Source organism: Neomonachus schauinslandi, chromosome 10 (genome assembly GCF_002201575.2).
Source record: "Neomonachus schauinslandi chromosome 10, ASM220157v2, whole genome shotgun sequence".
NCBI classification, from domain to species: Eukaryota; Metazoa; Chordata; class Mammalia; order Carnivora; family Phocidae; genus Neomonachus; species Neomonachus schauinslandi.
The window spans coordinates 136,884,268-136,903,921 of record NC_058412.1 but is presented as its reverse complement, the minus strand read 5'-3'; the positions used below and the strand labels follow the sequence as shown (position 1 = coordinate 136,903,921).

General features: G+C 60.7%; 2 protein-coding genes across 3 annotated transcripts; one reads left to right on the top strand and one right to left on the bottom strand.

The window, feature by feature from the left end:
* Positions 1–107: 107 nt before the first annotated feature.
* Positions 108–14,211, top strand: CABLES2 (Cdk5 and Abl enzyme substrate 2). Of its 2 annotated transcripts, XM_044918714.1 has the most exons (10): positions 108–187; positions 7,538–7,609; positions 7,683–7,775; positions 8,448–8,525; positions 8,989–9,097; positions 9,627–9,792; positions 10,213–10,316; positions 10,720–10,826; positions 11,571–11,775; positions 11,956–14,211. In XM_044918714.1, the coding sequence occupies exons 1-10, from the start codon at positions 174–176 to the stop codon at positions 12,094–12,096; spliced, it is 1,089 nt and encodes a 362-aa protein (XP_044774649.1). In that variant the 5' UTR covers positions 108–173; the 3' UTR covers positions 12,097–14,211. The 2 variants fall into 2 exon arrangements, with proteins under 2 accessions (XP_044774649.1, XP_044774648.1); XM_044918713.1 differs by having other exon boundaries at positions 11,571–14,211.
* A 154-nt stretch (positions 14,212–14,365) lies between these two features.
* RPS21 (ribosomal protein S21) lies at positions 14,366–15,449 on the bottom strand. The gene is made up of 6 exons (XM_021677789.1): positions 15,379–15,449; positions 15,195–15,257; positions 15,058–15,121; positions 14,850–14,921; positions 14,507–14,562; positions 14,366–14,425 (listed from the first exon to the last, which is right to left on the bottom strand). Exons 2-6 carry the CDS (start codon positions 15,242–15,244, stop codon positions 14,416–14,418), a joined length of 252 nt encoding a protein of 83 aa, XP_021533464.1. The 5' UTR covers positions 15,245–15,257; positions 15,379–15,449; the 3' UTR covers positions 14,366–14,415.
* Between the last annotated feature and the right edge of the window lie 4,205 nt (positions 15,450–19,654).

Below are 19,654 nucleotides of genomic sequence, written 5' to 3'. Positions count from 1 at the left end.
CCCCCGCCCGCGGGGCCCCGCCGCCGCCGCCGCCGCCTCCGCCCGCGCCCCCCGCCTGCCTTCCAGGGCTGCCCGGGCCCGCGGGCAGGGCGTCGGCGCCCCAGGGCCTGCTCAGCCCGGCGTCCGGCCCCGCGCCCGCCAGCCTCGGCCTCGGCCTGGGACTCGGGCTGGACATGCAGCGCCAGAGGTGAGTGGGGACCCTGGGCCGGACCCGCGCAGGGCTGGGGTGACCTGACAGCTCAGCACACAGGGTCGGAGTGACCTGGGGGTCATGGGTCCAGGGGATGGGGGTGGAGTGGTCCAGGGCCCCATCTATCTGCACAGGATTTGGGGATCAGGGTCACCTGGGGCCCTGGGAGCCCATGACAGAGGGTCGCCTAGGACTTAGGGATCAGAAGGGGGCCCCGCTCCCCTGGGAGCCCCAGACACAGGGTTGGGGTGTCCTGGGCTTTGCCAGCACTAGAAAGAGAGTTTTGCCTGGGCCCCATGAGTCTAAGATGTGGGGGTCAGCGGTCCTCAGGCCGTGTCCCCAGACACAGGGGTCATGGTCCCCTTAATTCTGTCAGCCCCTTTCAACCTTGGCAATCCCCTGAAACCTGAGTTTCAGGGTTCCCTCCGCCCTTATCAGCCCCCAGACACACAGCCCTGGCAGCCCTGGACACGCCCCTCCCCAACCTGCTTTTGTCAGTCCCAGGACTCAGGGACTCTCAAGCATCCCTTGTGTGTCTCCTTGTGCTCTCCAAGCCGAGTGACCCCTCCAGTCCCCCTGCCCTGTGACATGTGGCTTCCGAGCCCCTGCGCCCGGCCGAACCTCCCAGCCTCCCAACTTACTGGTCCCTGGTCCACCCCATTACCTCCATGCTGACTGCTGTCCCCCAACCCCAACCCCTCTGAGCTCAGTGTCCCTGGCCCTGTCTGTTCCCAGCTTGCACTTACTCTCCCTGCCCTGATTCCCTGTGTCTAGGAAGCCCTCAGCCCAACCCAGAGCAGCCACCACCCCTGCCCCTCCAGTCTGCCTGTGCTCAGAAAGCCCCTGACTGCCAGACACCCACATTCTTCTCCCAGAGACCCTTCCACAGCTGCCCGCAGAGCTCAGCTTTGGGTGCCCCCTCCTCCAGACGCTGGGGCTATCCCCTACCCTCCCACTGCCCACCTTCACCGTGACGAGTGATTTGGTGCCTGGGCCTGGGACTCCGGACAGGCTGCTAGGACAGGCTGCTATCGCAGTCCTTCTGGAAGGGCATTGCTTAGCCTTTGTCTGCAGAACAGAGCTGCAGGGCAGGCCCTCCTGAGGCAGGCCCCGCAGGTATGCAGGGAGGGGCCGAGAGCAGAGCCCTACAGCTCACTGCCCTGCATATGTGGGCCGAGGCCTCGAGTCCCTGGGGTTCAGAGGCGGCTCTTGTCACCTGGAGGTCATCATGGCTGCCTCACACCCCTGGCCGTCAGACAGCGCTGAAGATGATGGGGTTGAGACCAGAATGCAGGCTTGGTTATCAGTTCTTGACGTTACATTCTGAGTTCTCGTGTGTGGCCCACAGATGAGTGCTTACTGAGGGCACCGTCACACTGTAGACGGAAGTATTTCCAACTCTGTGGAGAAGTGGCTGCCTCCTGGGCAGGCCAGGAGGATGCCCGTGGACCTGACCCTTCCACAAGCAGGCCTGGCTGAGGCCGCAGAGACGGACGGTTAGGGGGCTGAGTGGAGCCGAGCGATCATTCGGCCCCAAACATGGCAGCTCAGCAGCACACTCCGGCCATCCCCGGGGAGACGGGACTGCTTATCCGAGAGGAGGCTAATGTTCAGAAAAAACTGTTTTATCCGTGGAAATCAGTCCATTTTAAAACCAGAGCCCGAAGCCTACTTGCCCTCTTCCTTGAAGTCGTAGAGTCCACCCGGAGGATGGTCCCCAGATCACGCTGGGCCTCTGGAGTCCCTCTGTGGCGTTGACGAGTCATGGGGCTTCAGAGGGAAGGGGGCTCACCTGCTGCCAGACCCGAGCTTCCTGCGAGCAGTTTGTGTCTACTCTCTCCGTCTGCTGTCTGACGCTGGGCTGCCCCCTTCCCCTTTTGGGGTGCGTGTGCATTCTGGGCAGACCACGTGTCATTTTAGGCTCTCTGTTCAGCAAACAGGCAACCCTGCTGTGGGCCAGACCCTGCAAACCAGGTTAGCCAGCAGCCTGCCCCTTGGAGCCACGCTCCAGGGAAGGGCTTGGGGTGGGGGGGGACGTGGGTGCTGATGCAGCAGCTGTGAGCAGAAGCCCTGTGAGGCCACAGGGGCTGGTGGGGCCCCGGCACCACCCGTTCCTGGGAGCTGGGGAGGACGCTGGCGCAGGATGGGAAATGATGTGAGCGGGGTGCCCTTTGGTTTTCCTGCTGCACCCACTCCCGTCCCTCTGTCCCTCCACCCGGGACATGAACCCTCTCCTGCTGTTCCCTCCTTCCTGCCCTCCGGGGCCACACCTGCCTGCGCAGAACTGTCCCTCCTCGGGCTCTGCCCAAGAGAGTCGCTACAGAGTGCGTGAGGGGCGTCCAGCCAAGCCAAGGGGCTCTTAGCTGCAGGCCCAGTCTGAGGATCAGTTGTATTTCCAGAGTGGGGGTAGTGGGGCCCCCTCCTAAAGTCTGTACCATGAGTGTGGTGGTTTGAGCCAGGCTCTGGGGACAGACGCGCTGTCATCCTAGGTCCACCCGGAAGGGGCTCTGTTGTGACCTTGGGCAGGAGCCTCCCTGAGCCTCAGTTTACTCCTCTGTGAAGTGCTTTTGCCTTCTGTACTACACACCTGAGGGGCTCTGTGAGGTCAGATGAGGTCAAGGGCTCAGCGAGGGGTGGCCGTGGCCAGGGCCAGGTGAACACACACTTGTCACGAGCAGGTTACCCAGTGAGTGCTCACACTCAGTCCACAGCAGGGAAGTTGTGTTTCACCCTCGGGGTTTAGCCCGGTGTGGCTTTTCCTGCTAAGCCAGTGAGCAAGTCACTGGAGTCCAAACCTCCCTCCTAGAACCTCTAACACGGTGTTTACTTTCATCTCAACACCACGGTCACTTAAGGCAAGCAGGTGGGCTTCTGGGCTCCTCCAGCTGGCAGAAACAGGTTCTCAGGCCCCGCATCCTCCTCTCCTAGAAAACCCGAGGGGGTTCCCGCAAGCTGGGCAGCGTCGGACCGCAGCCTCACTTCCTCTCGCTGTCTTAGGGGACGCAGGGCTGCGATCGGGGCGGGGCAGGGCTGCGCTCCCTCTGGAAGCCCCAGAGAAGGAGCCTTCTTGCCTCCCCCCAGCTCTGGGTGGCCCAGGCATCCCTCCAGTCTCTGCTCCGTCTTCATGACGCTTCTCCTGTGTGTCTGTGTCTGAACCTGGCCTCTCCGTGTAAGGACACCAGTCATTGGATCAGGGCCCACCCGAAGGGCCCCCTCTTCACTTGGTCACATCTGCAGAGATCCTGTCTCTAACCAGGGCCAAAGTAACAGATGTCAGGGGTCAGGACTTCAACATAACTTTTTGGGGGGCACAGCTCAGCCCACGACAGCCCTCATTAGTGTCCAAGGCACAGGGGAGCTAGGGGTGCTGCCATGAGGCCAGGGACATTGCTGCGGTAGTGGGGAGCAGAAAGCCTCGCAGCTCTGGACGGTTCACACTGGAATGATTCCAAGAAGGGGCCTGGGGTTTCAGCTGCCATGCTGGCCAGGAGCCACTTCGTGTTCCCGAAGCTGCCAAGCTCCTGTCGAAATTAAACCATTTTCAGTGTAGCATCTGGCAATTTGCTTACAACTATGATTTGGGGGGTTCTTGCTGGAGGACAGCTGGAGATGGTTGCCAAGGTTAGAGCCTAGAGGCGCATCATCCCGTGGCAGCTCGGAGGCCTTGCTGAGACTTGGCCCCCAGAGACCACACCTGGGGTCCCATCACCGGGGGAACTTCAGGCCTCTCGGAGCGGTTGGCTGGAATGTGGGGTTTGTGCTTTTCCTGGCAGGGACTTGGTGAGATGGGGTGCCCAGGACCACCACTCCTTGGACAGATATGCACAAGGATCTGCGAGGTCAGGTGCCATGCTCAGATGAGCACGGAGCAGGAGAGGGGCCCAAGTCGTGGGCACGAGTGCCTGTCAGCAGCCCACACCAGCTGGTCTGACCCCTTCACTTGGCCCCTCACTCTGTTTGGGTGGTTCTCGGCCCTCAAACAGACCTCAGGTGGGAGCCTTCCTTGGCTGGGTATTTCTGCAGTGACAAAGTAAAGGGCGTTAGTCAGGCGATAGAAACCGTCCAGTAGTGATTTCTCTTCCTGTTTGCAGGCGCATTTCACATCTGGGGTGGGGGGCGGCAATTCTGACAGTGAACCGGAGGCTGAGCAGGCCCGTGGTCCGTACGGTGGCCGCTTGTGCCTCTCCCACACCCGACCCTTGGCTCCTTCTTCCCCAGAGAGTCCTACGCAGGCAGCCTCGGGCCAGTCGCCGGTGAGCAGACCCCATCCCGTGGACCCTGGCCCTGGCCGTGGCTCAGCAGAGAGGCTTCCTGGGCTGGGGCGACTTGGCAGGTAGCAGAGAGCCCAAGTCTTGTTCTTTGTAGCGTATTTGTTAGCAGTGTTTTTTAATGGGGGTGTAAAATGTGTGTCCCGCCCTGGGGGCAGCACACGCTGTCCCCCAGAAGCTCTCCGCAGCCAGCTTCCGTCCCCACCGTGGGTGCTGTGCATCCAGGCGCGCTGTGAGTGCAGTGTGCCCAGCCTCCCGCTGACCGCGCTGGCTTGCCTCCCGCGGAGACTGTTTCAGAGGCAGCTGCTGGGATGTCCTGTCATGCCTGCTGGCCACACAGACACCTTCCTGGGGGGCAGCTTCCAGAGAGGCTGAGCAGGGCACCCTTGGCCGGAGCCCATCCTGCTGGGGCCACATGCGAGGGCGTGGTGCTCTCGCCTTGGGACTCACTGAGGGGCTGGACATTCCTCCAGAGGAGCCACCTGCCAGAGGTTGACTAGCCAGCAGTCCCTTTTGAAAGCGGCTGAGCTGCTCCACGTTCTGGGAAGGGTAGGCACCGCCTGACCACCTGGGGCGGCCCCTAGATAGTCGCGTGCGTCCACGACCGGGGCTCTGACTGCCAGCTTCCCTACCGCCTTCACTTTCTGAGAACCCTGCAGACCAGGTGCTGCCCAACACGCGGTCACCTCCACACCCAAAGAGTTTGGGGTCCCTGGGAGCCCACACTCTCTCCTGCCCAGACGCTGCACTTCCAGAATGTTCTGCAGCCACCGGCTCATCACTGTGCCCTCACTCGGCCCTCTGCAGACGGGGATGTACCGCCCCCCCCCCCATCTGCACATCAGCCTGATCCTGAGAACACAGTAGGTCTGCACGCCTGGGCCTCCCATGTCCCACGTGCCCCCGCAGACCTGCACATCAGAGCTCAGGGCTCGGTGATCAGCATTGTCATAGGCTTTTCATGCCACCCCAAACAGCACACCTGGAACGCAGGCCAAGTTCAGCAGAGGAGCGCCCGAGGGCATGGTTGAGGGGTGGCCTCAATTCCAGCCAGCCCAGCCCCGGGGTCTGCAGGGGGTAGAGAGGCAGTGTTGCTGCTGTTGGCAAATGCACAGAATGCCCACGGGTGTGCAGGTCCCAGTAGCACCTGACCAGCTGTGTGATCTCGGGCAGCTTGCTTGCCCGCTCTGTGCCTCAGTTTCCCCACGTGTGAACTGAGAGTAGTAACACCGCCCATCGTGTGCAGTTATCATGAGGGCTGAGTATCTGTAAAATGCTCAGGAGGAGAGAGAAGTGGAAGAAAACCACAGGTACCTGCAAAAGCAACTGGGAACAGATTTTAAAGCCTGGTGAGCTGAGTGGCATCATCCCAGAATCAACAGAAGGTGAGAGCGAGGCGGCAGAGGCCCATGTCTCGCCTGCCGGGCAGCGGGCCAGAGGCTGTGTGCGGGGCCGGGCCTCTGTGGAGACGGCTGCTGGCCTGGGCCCTGCAGGTGAGGTCCCAGGTGTGCGGAAGCTGTTGGGGCACCACCTGGAAAATGCCCTGAGGAAGCCTCACGGGGCCGCTGCACGGGGCCTCTGAGCCCAGCCCTGCAGGACCGCTCGGGCTCTACCCAAGTCAGCGGCTTTTCTCGGCACGGGTCCTGCCCGTCCACCTACTCACCCGCCCCCGCCCCCCAGGCTTCTTAGGACGCTGGGTGTCCACTGGACATGCCCCTCCTGCTGTCCCTTGACCAGCTGCACACCCGCCTGCAGAGGCCCCTGGGCCCATTCCCCCCGCCCCCCCCCCCGGCCGGTCCTCAGACCGGGGCTCCGGCCTGGGCTCCCCTATCTGATTGACTCTCGCACTCACAGCACCCTCAAGCACTCTCATCCGGCAGGCGGGTGCCCTCCCCCACCACCACCAGGCACCGCCCCTCTCCGGAGGTGGGGCCGCAGTGGGGGACACCCAGCATTTCACTAGAGGTTGTGCCGTGTTCGATTCTGGTTTCTTTTCAACGAGTTTCTGCTGCCTCTGTCATTTTAAAGACTTACGTGGAGCCTGGGCTGTGGCTGACAGCCTTGGAGTCCCCCAGGACTGCCCTGGTTGTGTGACCTGGGGCAGGTGCCCAGCTGCTCTACGCTCCCATAGGCAGTGACTCCGTGGCAGGAGGTGGTGGCTGGGCCCCTAGCACACGACAGTGGCCACGTGGATTCTAGGCTCACTCCACCTGGTGAGGTGGCCTGACCACACTGGGCCTCATCTGTCAGCCAGGGGTCCTGCGGAAGGACAGAGTTGCTTCTGGGCAGGCTGTAGCTCCCAGGAGTGGCCTCCTCGGCCACATGTGTCCCCCCGACCCCTCCCCAGGAGCCCGGACTCAGTTCACACTCTAGACGCACAGGGCACCTGGCACCTGCCGGCCTGGGCTGAGTGCAGCGCCCATGTCGCCTTGTTTTGTGGACCACGCAGCCTTGGCCTCTGGGAGCCTCCCTCTCATTGGGAAGGTGTGGGGACTTGGGCCCCATCTGCACAGCTTTGTCATAAGTGGCCCTTACTGGTGAGATGTGCATGTCTGCCCCACGAGGACTAGGAGGTTGACAGGTGACCACAGTGGTGGCCTGGGTGCCAGTAACCGGGGTTTGTGATCTCGAACTGAGGGTGCAGACACGCAGGGTTTCTGAGCCTTCAGGCGTGAGAAGCTCCCCTGACACGGGGTAGGAGGTTATGAGCTCTCCAGGAGCAGCTCCTCCAACCTTGGAAGGCCTTCCTGCAGCGCCTCATTGCCTTCAGCCTGCTGTGGGTAAGCACGACCCACCCTGCCAATCCTGGGCCAGAGAGGACGCCTGGGATGTGTAGGCTGAGCTTTAGGAGGCCATGGGCAGCGGACCAGGGTGCTGGTCCAGCTTGGATTCTTCTGGCAAACTCTGGTCCTTGGGTGGCCCTCCCCAAGGCTCAGACCTCACCCCAGACAGGCTCCTGACCCGGTCGGTGGCTGTGGGCTGCCCCTTCGGCAGGGAGAAGACTGAGAGCACGTCTCTGGGTCCGAGAGTAGCCCCTTCCCAGGTCTGTTAGCTGAGGCCCTGCTCTGTCTTCTTACAGAAGGCGAGTCGCCTCCCAGCGCTGCTCTCTCGAGTTCCTGGAAGATGCTGTGGGATGTGCCTCAGTTCAAAGGTAAGTGTCTCTGAGACCCGGGGCCAGAGGGGGTCTCGAGGGAGGGAAGAGTGACCTGGTTTTTACCTTGTAGAACCAAACACATATCCGGATCCCCAAGACACAAAGGCCTGAAGAAGACTCACTTCATCAAGAACATGAGGCAGTATGATACAAGGAACAGCAGGTACCACGTGCCACAGCAAGCACGTGGCCGCCCAGAGGCAGGGCTGCCATCCGATCCTGGGCCCCTGCCTATAGCCCTGGAGCTGCCCACCGTGTCCGCCTCGCACCTAGTGAGGGCTTGGGTCCTATCCTGTCCTCCTCGCTGGTAGCCCAGGTGAAGGGACACAGAGCAGGCGTGGCAATGGAATGTGGCCAAGAGAGAAGGGCCTGGTTTGTTTGGGAAGCACAGGGGGTGGTTGAGCTAAAAGCCAGGATGCAGGGGCCCCAAACGGGTACAGGCCTGGTGCAGTGGCCCTCGGAGCTTCTGTGTCTGTAGGCGCTGCATGGGGGCCCCAGGGGTTCCCATCACCCACCCTCACGGCCCGCCCTGCCAGCCCTGAGGCATCTGAGCCCATTGCCCTTCCTGCTGGAGGCCATGCTGCCGAGCCTCCACCCAGCGGCCCTGGTAGGGGAGCTCTGTTCTAGCAGCGGCCCAGACCCCGCCCCCACAGCGTGACCCTCAGCGTGACGGGCTCGTGCTGGTGCTGAGGCGCAGGCCTGAGCGCTGGGCTGGCTTCAGTGAGCCCGGGGACCCAGTAGTCCCAGCCAGCAGCCTGTGTCACCCAAGTCTAGGGGGGAAGGAATTCTGTCCCAGAAACGCCCGCCACCTCCTCTGACCAACACCTCCCCCCAGGATCGTGCTCATCTGCGCCAGGCGGTCCTTGTGTGCGGCCTTCTCAGTGCTGCCCTATGGAGAAGGCCTGCGGGTCAGGTGAGCGGCCCGGGGAGGCACCGAGCTCAGGGGATCGGCTCTGCCGAAGCTCCTCAGGAGCTCTGAAGGCCTTTTGGGTCCTGGTTCTCTAGCAGGGTGTGTCTGCACCGTTACTTTGTTTGAGCTGCTTAAGTGCAGATGCCTGGGACGCGCCTCATGGGGATGCTGCCCTGCGTCCTCGTGAGCAGTCCAGGCAAATGCGTCCCACACAGAACTCCGGGAAGAAGGACACGGCCGTCAGGGTGGGGGCGGCACCAGGGGGCCTGGCAACAGGGAACCCTTCACGGGGGATGGGCCTGGGCCACGCTGGCCAAGGGGGTGGCCTCAGGTAGAGGTCAGTGCTGCCCCGTTACTGCCAACCTCCAGAGTGTTGGAACAGGAAGTGCTGGGCCCGCGGAGCGGCGGGACTGGGCCTCCTCCAGGGGCAGAGGAAGGCAGCTGTCCCCCATCCTGTGCATTGCAGTGACCTCAGGGTGGACAGCCAGAAGCAGAGGCACCCCTCCGGTGGCGTCTCCGTGTCTTCTGAGATGGTCTTTGAGTTGGAAGGCGTCGAGCTGGGAGCAGATGGGAAGGCAAGTGTGGGTGCCGTCCACGGTCGGGGCGGGTGGGCGGGCACAGAGCTTGCGCTCACCAAGGCAGTGAACACATGGAGCTGCGTTTCCCCCTGGATCTTACAAAACACCCGGTGTGGGTGGGAGGAAGCCCCACAGCCCCGTAAGCACAGGCCCCGTCGCCTCACTCGGGGGCCAAGTGACAAAAAATGACCTGCGTCGGGAGGGTGTCCGGTGCCACCTCTGCTGTCAGTCAGAGGCGGGGAGGAGGTCCCTGTGCGGCAGACCCCACACAGGAGGGCAAGGGTGGCATTCTGGAACATTCTTGTTGCTGAGGACGCTAACCCCAGGTGAGCAGCATCCAGCGCGGGGCTGCCTGGGAGCGTTAGCTCTCAGTAGGTCCTTCCCTGTCCACGTAAGGGTGGCGTTTGTGCGGGGCCCTCCTGCAGCAGGAAGGCGTAAGGCACAGCTTGCCCTCCCTCTGGTCTCAGGACGGGGCCATGGGCCCAGGGGCAATAGGGACTGAGCCCTGACACCCTTGCCTCTCCAGGTGGTGTCTTATGCCAAGTTCCTGTACCCTACCAATGCCCTGGTCACACACAAGACGGACAGCCACGGCCTGCCGCCCCAGCCCCGGCCCAGCGTCCCCCGCGCTCTGCCAGGCTCAAGATACAAACCAGCCCCGGCCAAGTCAGCGCCAGCCGGCACGGAGCTAGGTAGCCTCACATGCCCTAACTGGGTGCAGGGCAGGCAGCCACACCAGCTGGGCAAGGGACAGCATGTGGCCGACCAGAGACCCATTCCAGCCCACAGTCCCCAGTCCAGACAGGGCGCCAGGCTCAGGGGCCGGGTCAGGAGAAGGGACTCCCATGAGAGCAGACAGCCTAGGCTTCACCCAACCAGGCATTGGCATGGAGGCGGGGGGGCAGGGGGCCCCTCCTCGTCAGGACAGCCTTCCTTCCACCCAGCCCTCAGGGACTGGGAACCACGGCCTGCAGCCCCTCCCAGACCCCAGACCCCAGCAGCATGGCCCCCCCCGGCACTAGACCAGGGTTCCAGCTGAGGCTTGGGTTGGCAGAAGCTGGTTGGCCAGAGCTGGGGGCTCGTGGTGGGTCAGGGCTGCCCTCTGCATGCAGGGAGTGACGCAGGGGATGCGCTGGAGTATAACCCCAACCTCCTGGACGACCCACAGTGGCCCTGCGGCAAGCACAAGCGGGTCCTCATCTTCGCCTCTTACATGGTACGGTGAGCATCACCACGTGCCCAGTCCGCACGCCTCTGGGTATCTGGGGGCAGGCCGAGGGCAAGCCGCCAGGGCAGGGCTGATGTGCCCCCCACCCCCTGGACACCAGCAGCACCTCGGGACAGGAGCAGGAGGGGGTGCACAGTAGGCCGGAGGGCTGTGCTGACCACACCGCCCTGGGGTCACCATTGCCCTCAGCCCACGCCCTGGCGGCCCGGGGCTGCCCACTCTGCCCCTCTGTCCGGAGGCTTGTCCTCGGCAGCGCCGGTGCCTGAAGCCGCCACACATTCACGTTGCAGTCCCCGGCCAGCATGAGATCAGCCCACGCACGGGCTGGGGCGGGTGGGCCCCCAGGCCTGTGCAGGGCCAGCTCCCTACCCTGCTGCCTTCTCTCCTGCAGACCACGGTGATAGAGTATGTGAAGCCCTCTGACCTCAAGAAGGACATGAACGAGACTTTCCGAGAGAAGTTCCCGCACATCAAACTGACACTGAGCAAGATCCGGAGGTAAGGGGGGCTGAGGCAAGGTCTCTGGGCCCCACCGCCCGATGGGGCTGTTCCTCTCCTCCCCCGTTTCTGGTAGGTCCCTGAGCTTGACAAATACAGATGTGCCCCACCCAGACCCCCCCCCTGCCGTCTGCCCAGGCCAAGATCAGCAGCTCCCTAGCCCCCTACCTACCACCTCCGCGGGCCAGGCCACCTCGCTGCCTCTCATACCCACACCCCCTAGCCATCCCAGGACAGCACGGGAGACGGGCACTGACCCCCCGTGATCAATGGGATCGAGGGCCGAGGAGGCTTGCCCAAGACCTCACGGCGAGTAAGTGGCAGACTGCCCTGCCCTGGGTCCATCTGGCCCCACTGCGTCCCACCGACCCCTCCCCAGCAGCACCCGCAGGGGCTTCACTGAAGGTCTAGACGCTGCTTTAGCGTGTCTACACCACGGGGCCTTTCCACAGGCGGTTTTCTCCCCGCATTGTCCTCCTCACTGCCACAGGACAGCAGGGACTGTGTCCTCTGTGGTGTTCTCTGGAGGACAGTGTGGGCCGGCCAGTACAGCTGCGGGGCGGCGGGGGGGGCTGCCACGGGCCAACATCAGCCGGCTTGCCCTCCACGCTGCGGGCTGAGTGCTGCGCCAGGCCCACCCGCAGGGAATGGGGCTTTTTCAACAGCCCAAAGGGCCCTCCTGGGGCAGGAAGAGGGTGGCCACTTCCTCGGCCCCTGAGCACTGGGCCTCCGTGTAACCTGCAGTTTAAAGCGGGAGATGCGGAACCTTTCTGAGGAGTGCAGCCTGGAGCCCGTGACGGTGTCCATGGCCTACGTGTACTTTGAGAAGCTCGTCCTGCAGGGCAAACTCAACAAGCAAAACCGCAAGCTGTGCGCCGGGGCGTGCGTGCTGCTCGCTGCCAAGATCAGCAGCGACCTCCGCAGGAGTGAAGTGAAGCAGCTCATCGACGTGAGTGTGCCTGTCCCGCCCCAGCCTGGCCTGCAGCCCCCCCACCCCCCAACAAGGCCTGGCCACCTGCGGGGAGCCTGTGGGGAACCTGGAGCCGGCCTGCACCCACACCCCAACCCGCTGCCCTGGGTGGGAGACGGGGCCCGGGCCCCGCATAATCTCCTCGCTTTTTCAACGCAGAAGCTAGAAGAAAGGTTTCGATTCAACAGACGGGATCTAATTGGGTTCGAGTTCACGGTGCTGGTGGCCTTGGAACTCGCGCTCTACCTTCCCGAGAGCCAGGTGTTACCTCATTACCGACGCCTCACGCAGCAGTTCTAGCCGAGGCCGGCCTCCGCATGCTGGGAGGCTGGCCTCCGCTGCCGAGACAGCCCTGGTGCAGGCACTCACACGCGGGCCGGGGAGGTGTTCTCAGGCACTGCAGGGCACGCCCACAGGTCCCCACTTCAGCACCCACCTGGCGGGGACCCACCTGCCCTCTGTGACCGACAACCCTGTCTGCACACCCTTGCGTCCTTGGAGGGACACTGCTTTCGTTCCAAAGCACACCATGCCCATGGTATTCCTGAGAGCCTGCTTGCATTTTCACAGGAACGAGGTGGGAGGTTTTGTGTTCTTTTCCATGTGCCTGAGAGCAGGCTGCATGGGGACCCTGGCTTACCTCGTGCAGTCATCCCAGCTCTGCAGCGTCCCTCTCCCTTGCGTCTTCCGCAAACCACAGCTGCTGCGCGAGCATCTCAGTGAAGATCTGGGTTTCCAGACCATACCTGACACTGAAATTGCTGAAGTTAACGTAACGAAGCATTAGTCTTGGCTATTACAGGTTTTCGGATGTGGAGACGCGGCACTGCACCCCCACGGCTTGGCTCGCTCCCAGCCCAGCAGCGCCCCCCCTGGGGATGCCCATCTGGCTCCCCTGTGTTCACAGGCAGAGCTCTGGCGTTAGGTTAAGTCAACCAGAGCAGACTCCGGTTTATCTCATTCGTTACTCTTCCGAGCATCCTGTCACTGTGAAATCTGGTGCCCAAGTGTCGCACAGCCTGGCGGGCCTCGGCGCAGACACTGGTCCGCCCCTGGGGGACCCGCCCCTCACCTCTCACCGGGAAACCCTGCTCACCTGCGACACTCTGGACTTTCAGGATGTCTGGATTGCTTGCTCTTGGCTCTTTATCTTCCTAAGCAATATTGTAATGGAGAAAAACAGCGTTATTTATTGTTACTTGGGATTTGGTTCTATGGGTCTTTTTAAGGGAACAAAAACTGGTTACATGAGATCTGTTGAAGTTGACTTGAAACCACACTTGATCCTCAAGCAGGCAGGACACAGGCTCCTCCACGGCCCTGCACCCCATGGCACCACCTCCCTAAAGGGGTCGGTGCTCACAGTTTCTTCCCAGGCAGGAGGGAGCAGCAGTCCCCGCTGTTGTGAAAGGAGCCCAAGGGATAGTGGCCGTCGCCTGTGCCCCACGTGCCAACAGGGCCCCTGTTCTGCTTTCCCAGGTCTGCGTGTCCGTTCCGCACGCTCTGTGACCTGGTTCTCCAGCGTGCTGCCCCACCAAACACTGAAGAACTGAGGAGTTTCTCCCCTTGGGTCAGCTGCTGTCAAAAATGACCATGTTGGCCGGGCCATTTAGCTGCTTCCCTACTGTTGTCCTATGAACCTGTCACAGGGCCCCGGCTACAGCCCTGCCTGTACTCGTGTGTGGACCGGTGCTTCTGCAAAAAGGAGACCCCAGTTCTCATCACAAGCACTCAGGCACCAGCAACTCCACCCAGACCCCAGCATCTGTGTCTGCCCAAGGCCAGCCATTCCTTCCTGGGGTGAGGGGAGACTGCAGCATGGAGGTCAAAGCCCAAGTCCATATTCCAAGCTTATTTATTGTGGAATACCGCCCTGTCCTCTCCAACGTGGCCCCTTAAACCACACGTACCCAAGGTGAAGGTGGAAGTTTCCTTCTGGATAGCAACCTGTCCCACCCCGTGTCTCAAGGATATTTTTAGGTTACAAGTACTGCAAGGGACCGACCCCAAGTGTACATCCCGGTCCACAGCTTCACCTCAGAAAAGGGCACGTGTCCTTGGCATTTCCGTGCAGACCTTAGAACAGCTGAGACGACCGGAGTTCACGTATTCACATACAACCCATAGCTTCTCCCTTGGTGTGTCCTCGTGTCATCCGTGCAGAAAGCTGCTCTTGTGTGGTGTTCAGCTGTCACCGCAGCAAAGCCAGTATTGAAGCCAAACTTCAGCCTGAACCCCTCATTCTCTGGAACAAGCCCAGACGTTGTGAGACCTGTCTGAGGGCCTAACACGGCTCTCGGCACTTGGTAGCAGCTGTCGACTGAAAAGTGCGCTACACGACTATCTGACCTCATTGTCCAGTCACATGTGGTGATTTGTTTGCAAATGGTAATGTATTTGTGGTTCGAAGTAAAACGTGGTTTTGCAATGTACTCTGTAGGTTGGTTGCCTCCTTTCGGCTGAGCGGCGCCTCCTTTCGGCTGAGCGGCCCCTCCTTGTCCAACACGCACAGCCCTGACCCTCTGACACCCAGAAGAACGCACCCAGTCATAGACCAAACCGACACAGATGGGTTTTACTATTTATTTATGACAAACATCCCACATCCGTGATCTCCAGTCAGAAGTTCCTAGGACAAAAATAAGGACAATGTTAAACCTTATTTCTGGAAAGGTCCAGGACCTCTGTGCCCAAACGCAGGCCGTCTTACTTGGACACGATGCCATCGGCCTTGGCCAGTCGGAGGATGGAGTCATCGGACTCACCCTGGAAAAAAGCACGGTAGGCCATCTGCCCTGCTCCCCCGAGCCGGAGCGCAGACTAGCCCAGTCTCCCGGCCTCACACCTGACTGCGGGGGGCTCTGGAGGCCAGGCCGCCCCTGCCGACCCGCAAGCGCCAACCAAGGTCAAGGCCCGTCTGAGTGCTCTGTCACGGTGGTCCTTCCCCGGCCCCTCGCCCCCTCCCCAACGCACCCCAGGAAGGGGCGGGCAGCCGGCACGTCCCCCTCCCCGGCCCACAGCGCGCCCGGGAAGTGCAGCAGGGGCACACTCACCATCCTGCGAATGGCCCCACAGATAGCGTAGGTTTTGAACTGGCCGTTGAACCTGCCCGTCACCTTATCAACCTGCGAATCGTCCACGCGCGTCACAGAGACCGCCAGGCACCTCTCGCTCTAACCTGGGCCCCGGGGATGACCGACCCCGCAGGCCGCCCTGGGAACTCCCTCCCCGGCGGGACCGGCCCTCCGCCGCCCGGCTCACCTCGGCCACGTTCATCTGGATGGACGCGTGGTCCTTGGCGCCGATGATGCGGTTGCTGGCGGAGCTGCAGGGGGGGCGCAGTGAGCGGGCGGGAGTGGGGGGTCGAGGGGGCGGGAGTGGGGGCGGAGGTCGCTCACCATTTCCGCGGCACGTACAGGTCCACGAACTCGCCGGCGTCGTTCTGCATGCCGAGGGCGCGCCTGCGAGACCCCGCAGCGCCGTGAGGCCGGGCCGTGTCCCCTCCCCCGCCCGCCGCGGCCCCGGTCTCCGACCCCCGCCCCGGAGCCCCGCCCGGCGCCCCCGCCCGGCCGCACGGCCCACCTGCTGCCACCACCACGAGCTCGAGCGCAGAAAGGAAGCGCTGCGTCCCCCGGCAGCGGTATTGGCGAGCGGGGCGGGGCCTCGGGAAGTGCTTCCGGGTCCCGGCGCGCCGCGCGCAGCCGGCCGGTTCGGATGCACTTCCGCTTCCGGCGGACGGGGGCGGGGCCTCCGCGTGTTGCGCGGCGCAGGGTGGGTTGCAGCCGGGCGCTGACTCGCGAGGGCGGACGGGTGGGGCTGGTGGCAGGGCCCGGGCCCCGGCTTCGGAAGAGCGGCGACGCGGGCTGTGTACAGCCCTCCTGGGACTTGCCCCGTGCAAGTGGCCGAGGACCAGGTGCGGATGGACGCAGCAGGGCGTGTAGTTGATCCGAGCCCGAGGAAGCCGCGGGCGGGCGGCGGAGGGAAGCCGGGCTCGGGCTGGGGTCCCCTGCGGAGGGGGGACGCCGCCCTCGCGTGTGGGCGCCAGCCCTCCGGAAACCGAGGGCCGAGCAGAGCGGGGAGGGGGCGCTGTCAAGGCTGGGGGTGGGTCCCGGGCAGCGCTGAGCCGGGCGGGCCCGTGCCCCACAGGCCTGGGGGTGAGCTCGGCAGCTCCTCAGCTCCCACCTCGGCTTCGGACTTCATCTCTCCGACCAGTCTGTCCTGCCTCCCCGCAGGGGCTGCCTGAGGCTGAGCCTCGGGAGGAGGATCGTCCCTTTGCCCGGCACGCCCTCCGTCTCCGTCGGGGCTCCCACACCACCTCCCTGAGCCAGGTCTGTGTCCGGGCGCACGGTTAAGGGCTCTGCGCACTGCGGCACTCCGCACAGCAGGCCGACAGAGCACAGTCGAGTCAGCCTGGCCGCGCGCACCGTTCGCCAGCTTCATTCTGGCTATGGGAGAGTTTACCTTCTGGGCCTAGCTGGGGCTGAGGCTGCAAGTCCGCACGTGCCTGGAAACCTTCTCTTGTAAGCCGGGTGTCTGCTGCTGCTGCCGCTAAGCTCCAGCAGGTGGGCGTCAGGAGTGTGGCCACTGAGGCCAGCCCCTTCTGGAAGGTCACTCAGTGTGCCTGCAAGCCCTGAGAGGTATGTGCTCTCTCCAGGCCCCCTGACACATGTACAGACGTGACCCGTTTGTGGTTGGGCATCCACACAGCCGGCCTGTCTGTCTGCATGTGGGTTAACACAGCTTGGGCTGGTCGTCAAAAGATTCTGTAGCTGGAAGGCAGGAGACCGACCAGCTAGAGCGCCAGAAAGGAGACAGAGAGGTCTGCGGAGGGTCTTCCTTGAGCATTCTGCAGAATAGAGAGCCCAGAAATAAACCACATACGTGGTCAAATGATAGTCTACCAGGCTGCCAAGACCACGCTGGGGCAAAGATCTTTTCAACAAACGGTGAAACGGGAAAACGGGACATCCACATGCAAAAGAATGAAGCTGGGCCCTTACCTTACACCTTATATAAAATTAAAGTGGGTCAAGGACCTAAAACTATACAACTCTTAGAAGAAAACATAGGGCACAAGCTTCATGACATTGGACTTGATGATTTTGATATGAGACCAACGGCATGGACAAAAGACAGATTGCACCTCATGAAAATTTTTAAAATTTGTGCATCAAAAGACATGATCTACAGAGTAAAAAGGCAACCCACAGAATGAGAGAAAATACTGCAAATTATACATCTGATACGGAATCAATATCCAGAATAGAGAACGAGAACTAAACAGAAAAGCAAACAACCCAATTCAAAAGTAGGCAAAGGACTACAGTAGACATTTATCCAAAGAAGATGCACAAATGGCCAATAAGCACATTTAAAATTGCTCAACATCACTAATGAGGGACATGCAAATCGAAACTATGATGAGATACCACTTCACATCCATTAGGAGGGCAACTATAAAAACAAAAATGTTGGGCGCCTGGGTGGCTCAGTTGGTTGAGCGACTGCCTTCGGCTCAGGTCATGATCCTGGAGTCCCCGGATCGAGTCCCGCATCGGGCTCCCTGCTCGGCAGGGAGTCTGCTTCTCCCTCTGACCCTCCCCCCTCTCATGTGCTCTCTCTCTCTCATTCTCTCAAATAAATAAATAAAATCTTTAAAAAAAAAAATGTTGGCATGGATGTGGAGAAATCGGAACCCTTGCACATTGTTAGTAGAAATAGAACATGTGCAGCCGTTGTGGTGGGTACTATAGTGGTTCCTCAAAAAGAATTACCAAATGATCAGCAGGTCCACTTGTGAGTGTATACACAGAAGAATTGAAAGCAAGATCTCGGAAGGGATATTTGTCCACCCGTTTATAGCAGCGTTATTCACGATAGCCGAAAGGCAGAAGCAACCCATAAGCCCATTGGTGGATGAACAGATGAACAAAATGTGGTCTGCAGGTACAAGGGAGCATTATTCAACCTTAAAAAGGAAGAAAATTCTGACACATGCATATAGTTGAATCTTGAGGACATTATGCTGAGTGAAATAACACCAATCACAAAAAGACAAATACTGCTCAATTACACTTTTATAAGGTACTTCAGAGTCATCAAAATCAGATAGTAGAATGGTGGGTGCCAGTGTCTGGGGAAGGGGAACAGGGAGTTAGTGTTTAATGGGGACAGAGTTTCAGTTTTGCAAAATGAGTTCTGGAGATGGATGGTGGTGATGGTAGTTCGTTACTAACATTTAATACCATTGAACTGTACACTTGAATTGTTAATATAGTAGGTTTTTCATTAGGTGTGTTTATTTTAAAGATTTTATTTTTTTAAAGATTTTATTTATTTGATAGAGACAGCGAGAGAGGGAACACAAGCAGGGGGAGTGGGAGAGGGAGAAGCAGGCTTCCCGCTGAGCAGGGAGCCCGACGCGGGACTCAATCCCAGGACCCTGGGATCATGACCTGAGCCGAAGGCAGACACTTAACCAACTGAGCCACCCAGACGCCCCTTAAAGATTTTATTTTTAAGTAATCTCTGCACCCAACATGGGACTCAAACCCACAGCCCCGAGGTCAAGAGACACAATCCAACTGAGGCAGCCAGTCGCTCCATGTTATGTGTATTTTAACACAACAAAATGGGGCGCCTGGGTGGCTCAGTCGTTAAGCAACTGCCTTCGGCTCAGGTCACGATCCCAGGGTCCTGGAATTGAGCCCCGCATCGGCCTCCCTGCTCGGTTGGGAACCTGCTTTTCCCTCCGCCTGCCGCTCCCCCTGCTTGTGCTCCCAATCTCTGTCAAATAAATTAAAAAAATTAAATGTTTAAAAAAAAACACCCACAATAAGAAAAAAATGTGAGACATAGGACACAAATGGGGTACACAGTCCTTTCCTCTAGGGCAGAGTCCCAAGGCCAAGTTCTTCAAGGGGAAATTCTGTGCCCCCCACCCTATGGCCCATGACATCTGGATGAGCCCTTCTCTTAAGAAACCCTGCTGTCTGAAGTCCCCAGTCCCCCCGTGGAGTAAGTGGTCCCTGAAGGGAGCCAGGTAGGCCTCTCATCAGTAGGGACCCTGCCACCTGGAGGGGAGGAGTGGCTGCAGACATCAAGAGCCTTGGTTAGGGATGGCCCTTGGCACCTGCGCTGTCCCCAGCAACCGCTGTGGGGTGTCCAAGAGCTGTGCCTGGCACTGCCTGCTGCTGCGGGAGAGGCCCTAGAAGAGAGGTTCAGCTGTCTGCTCCCAGCCCACTTCCCTGCTGGCTGAAGGGGGCTGAGCCACCTCCCTCAGAGCCCTGGCCCCTCGCCCATGGGGTAAATTGTTTACTGAGCTCCCTGTGGGGTCTCCAGATTGGGGAAGGGCCAGAGGCCAGGGAGGACAAAGGGAGTCGGGGACAGGAGGACCTGGTACCTGAGACGCTGTCAGGCTGAGCCCTTTTTTGTAGATCCCGGGGCAACCCCCAGGAGCTCTAGCAGCTGTTTTGCAGGGAGGTGCCAGTCAGGGTTCCCGAGTGCACCCTTGTCTACTCAAGAATATATGCCTGATCCTGCACCCTCTCTACCCTCCCAAGTACTTAGATAACCTTGACCATCGATACCACATCAGGATCATGAGCTGAGCTTGTACTTTCTCTGCCTCTTAACTGTGTGACCTTGGATAAATCACTTAGTTGCCTTCTCCTGGCTGTAAAGTGGGGGCAGTGGTAGAGGCACCCCACAGGGCTGGGATTGTGTGCGTTCAGCGGACTAACATGCAGTGCTCAGAGTGAGTGTGGCACTCAGGAAGTCCTCAGCATGCCAGCATTCACCACCATCACCACCATCATCATCACCACCTTCACCAGCTTCACCACCATCACCACCATCA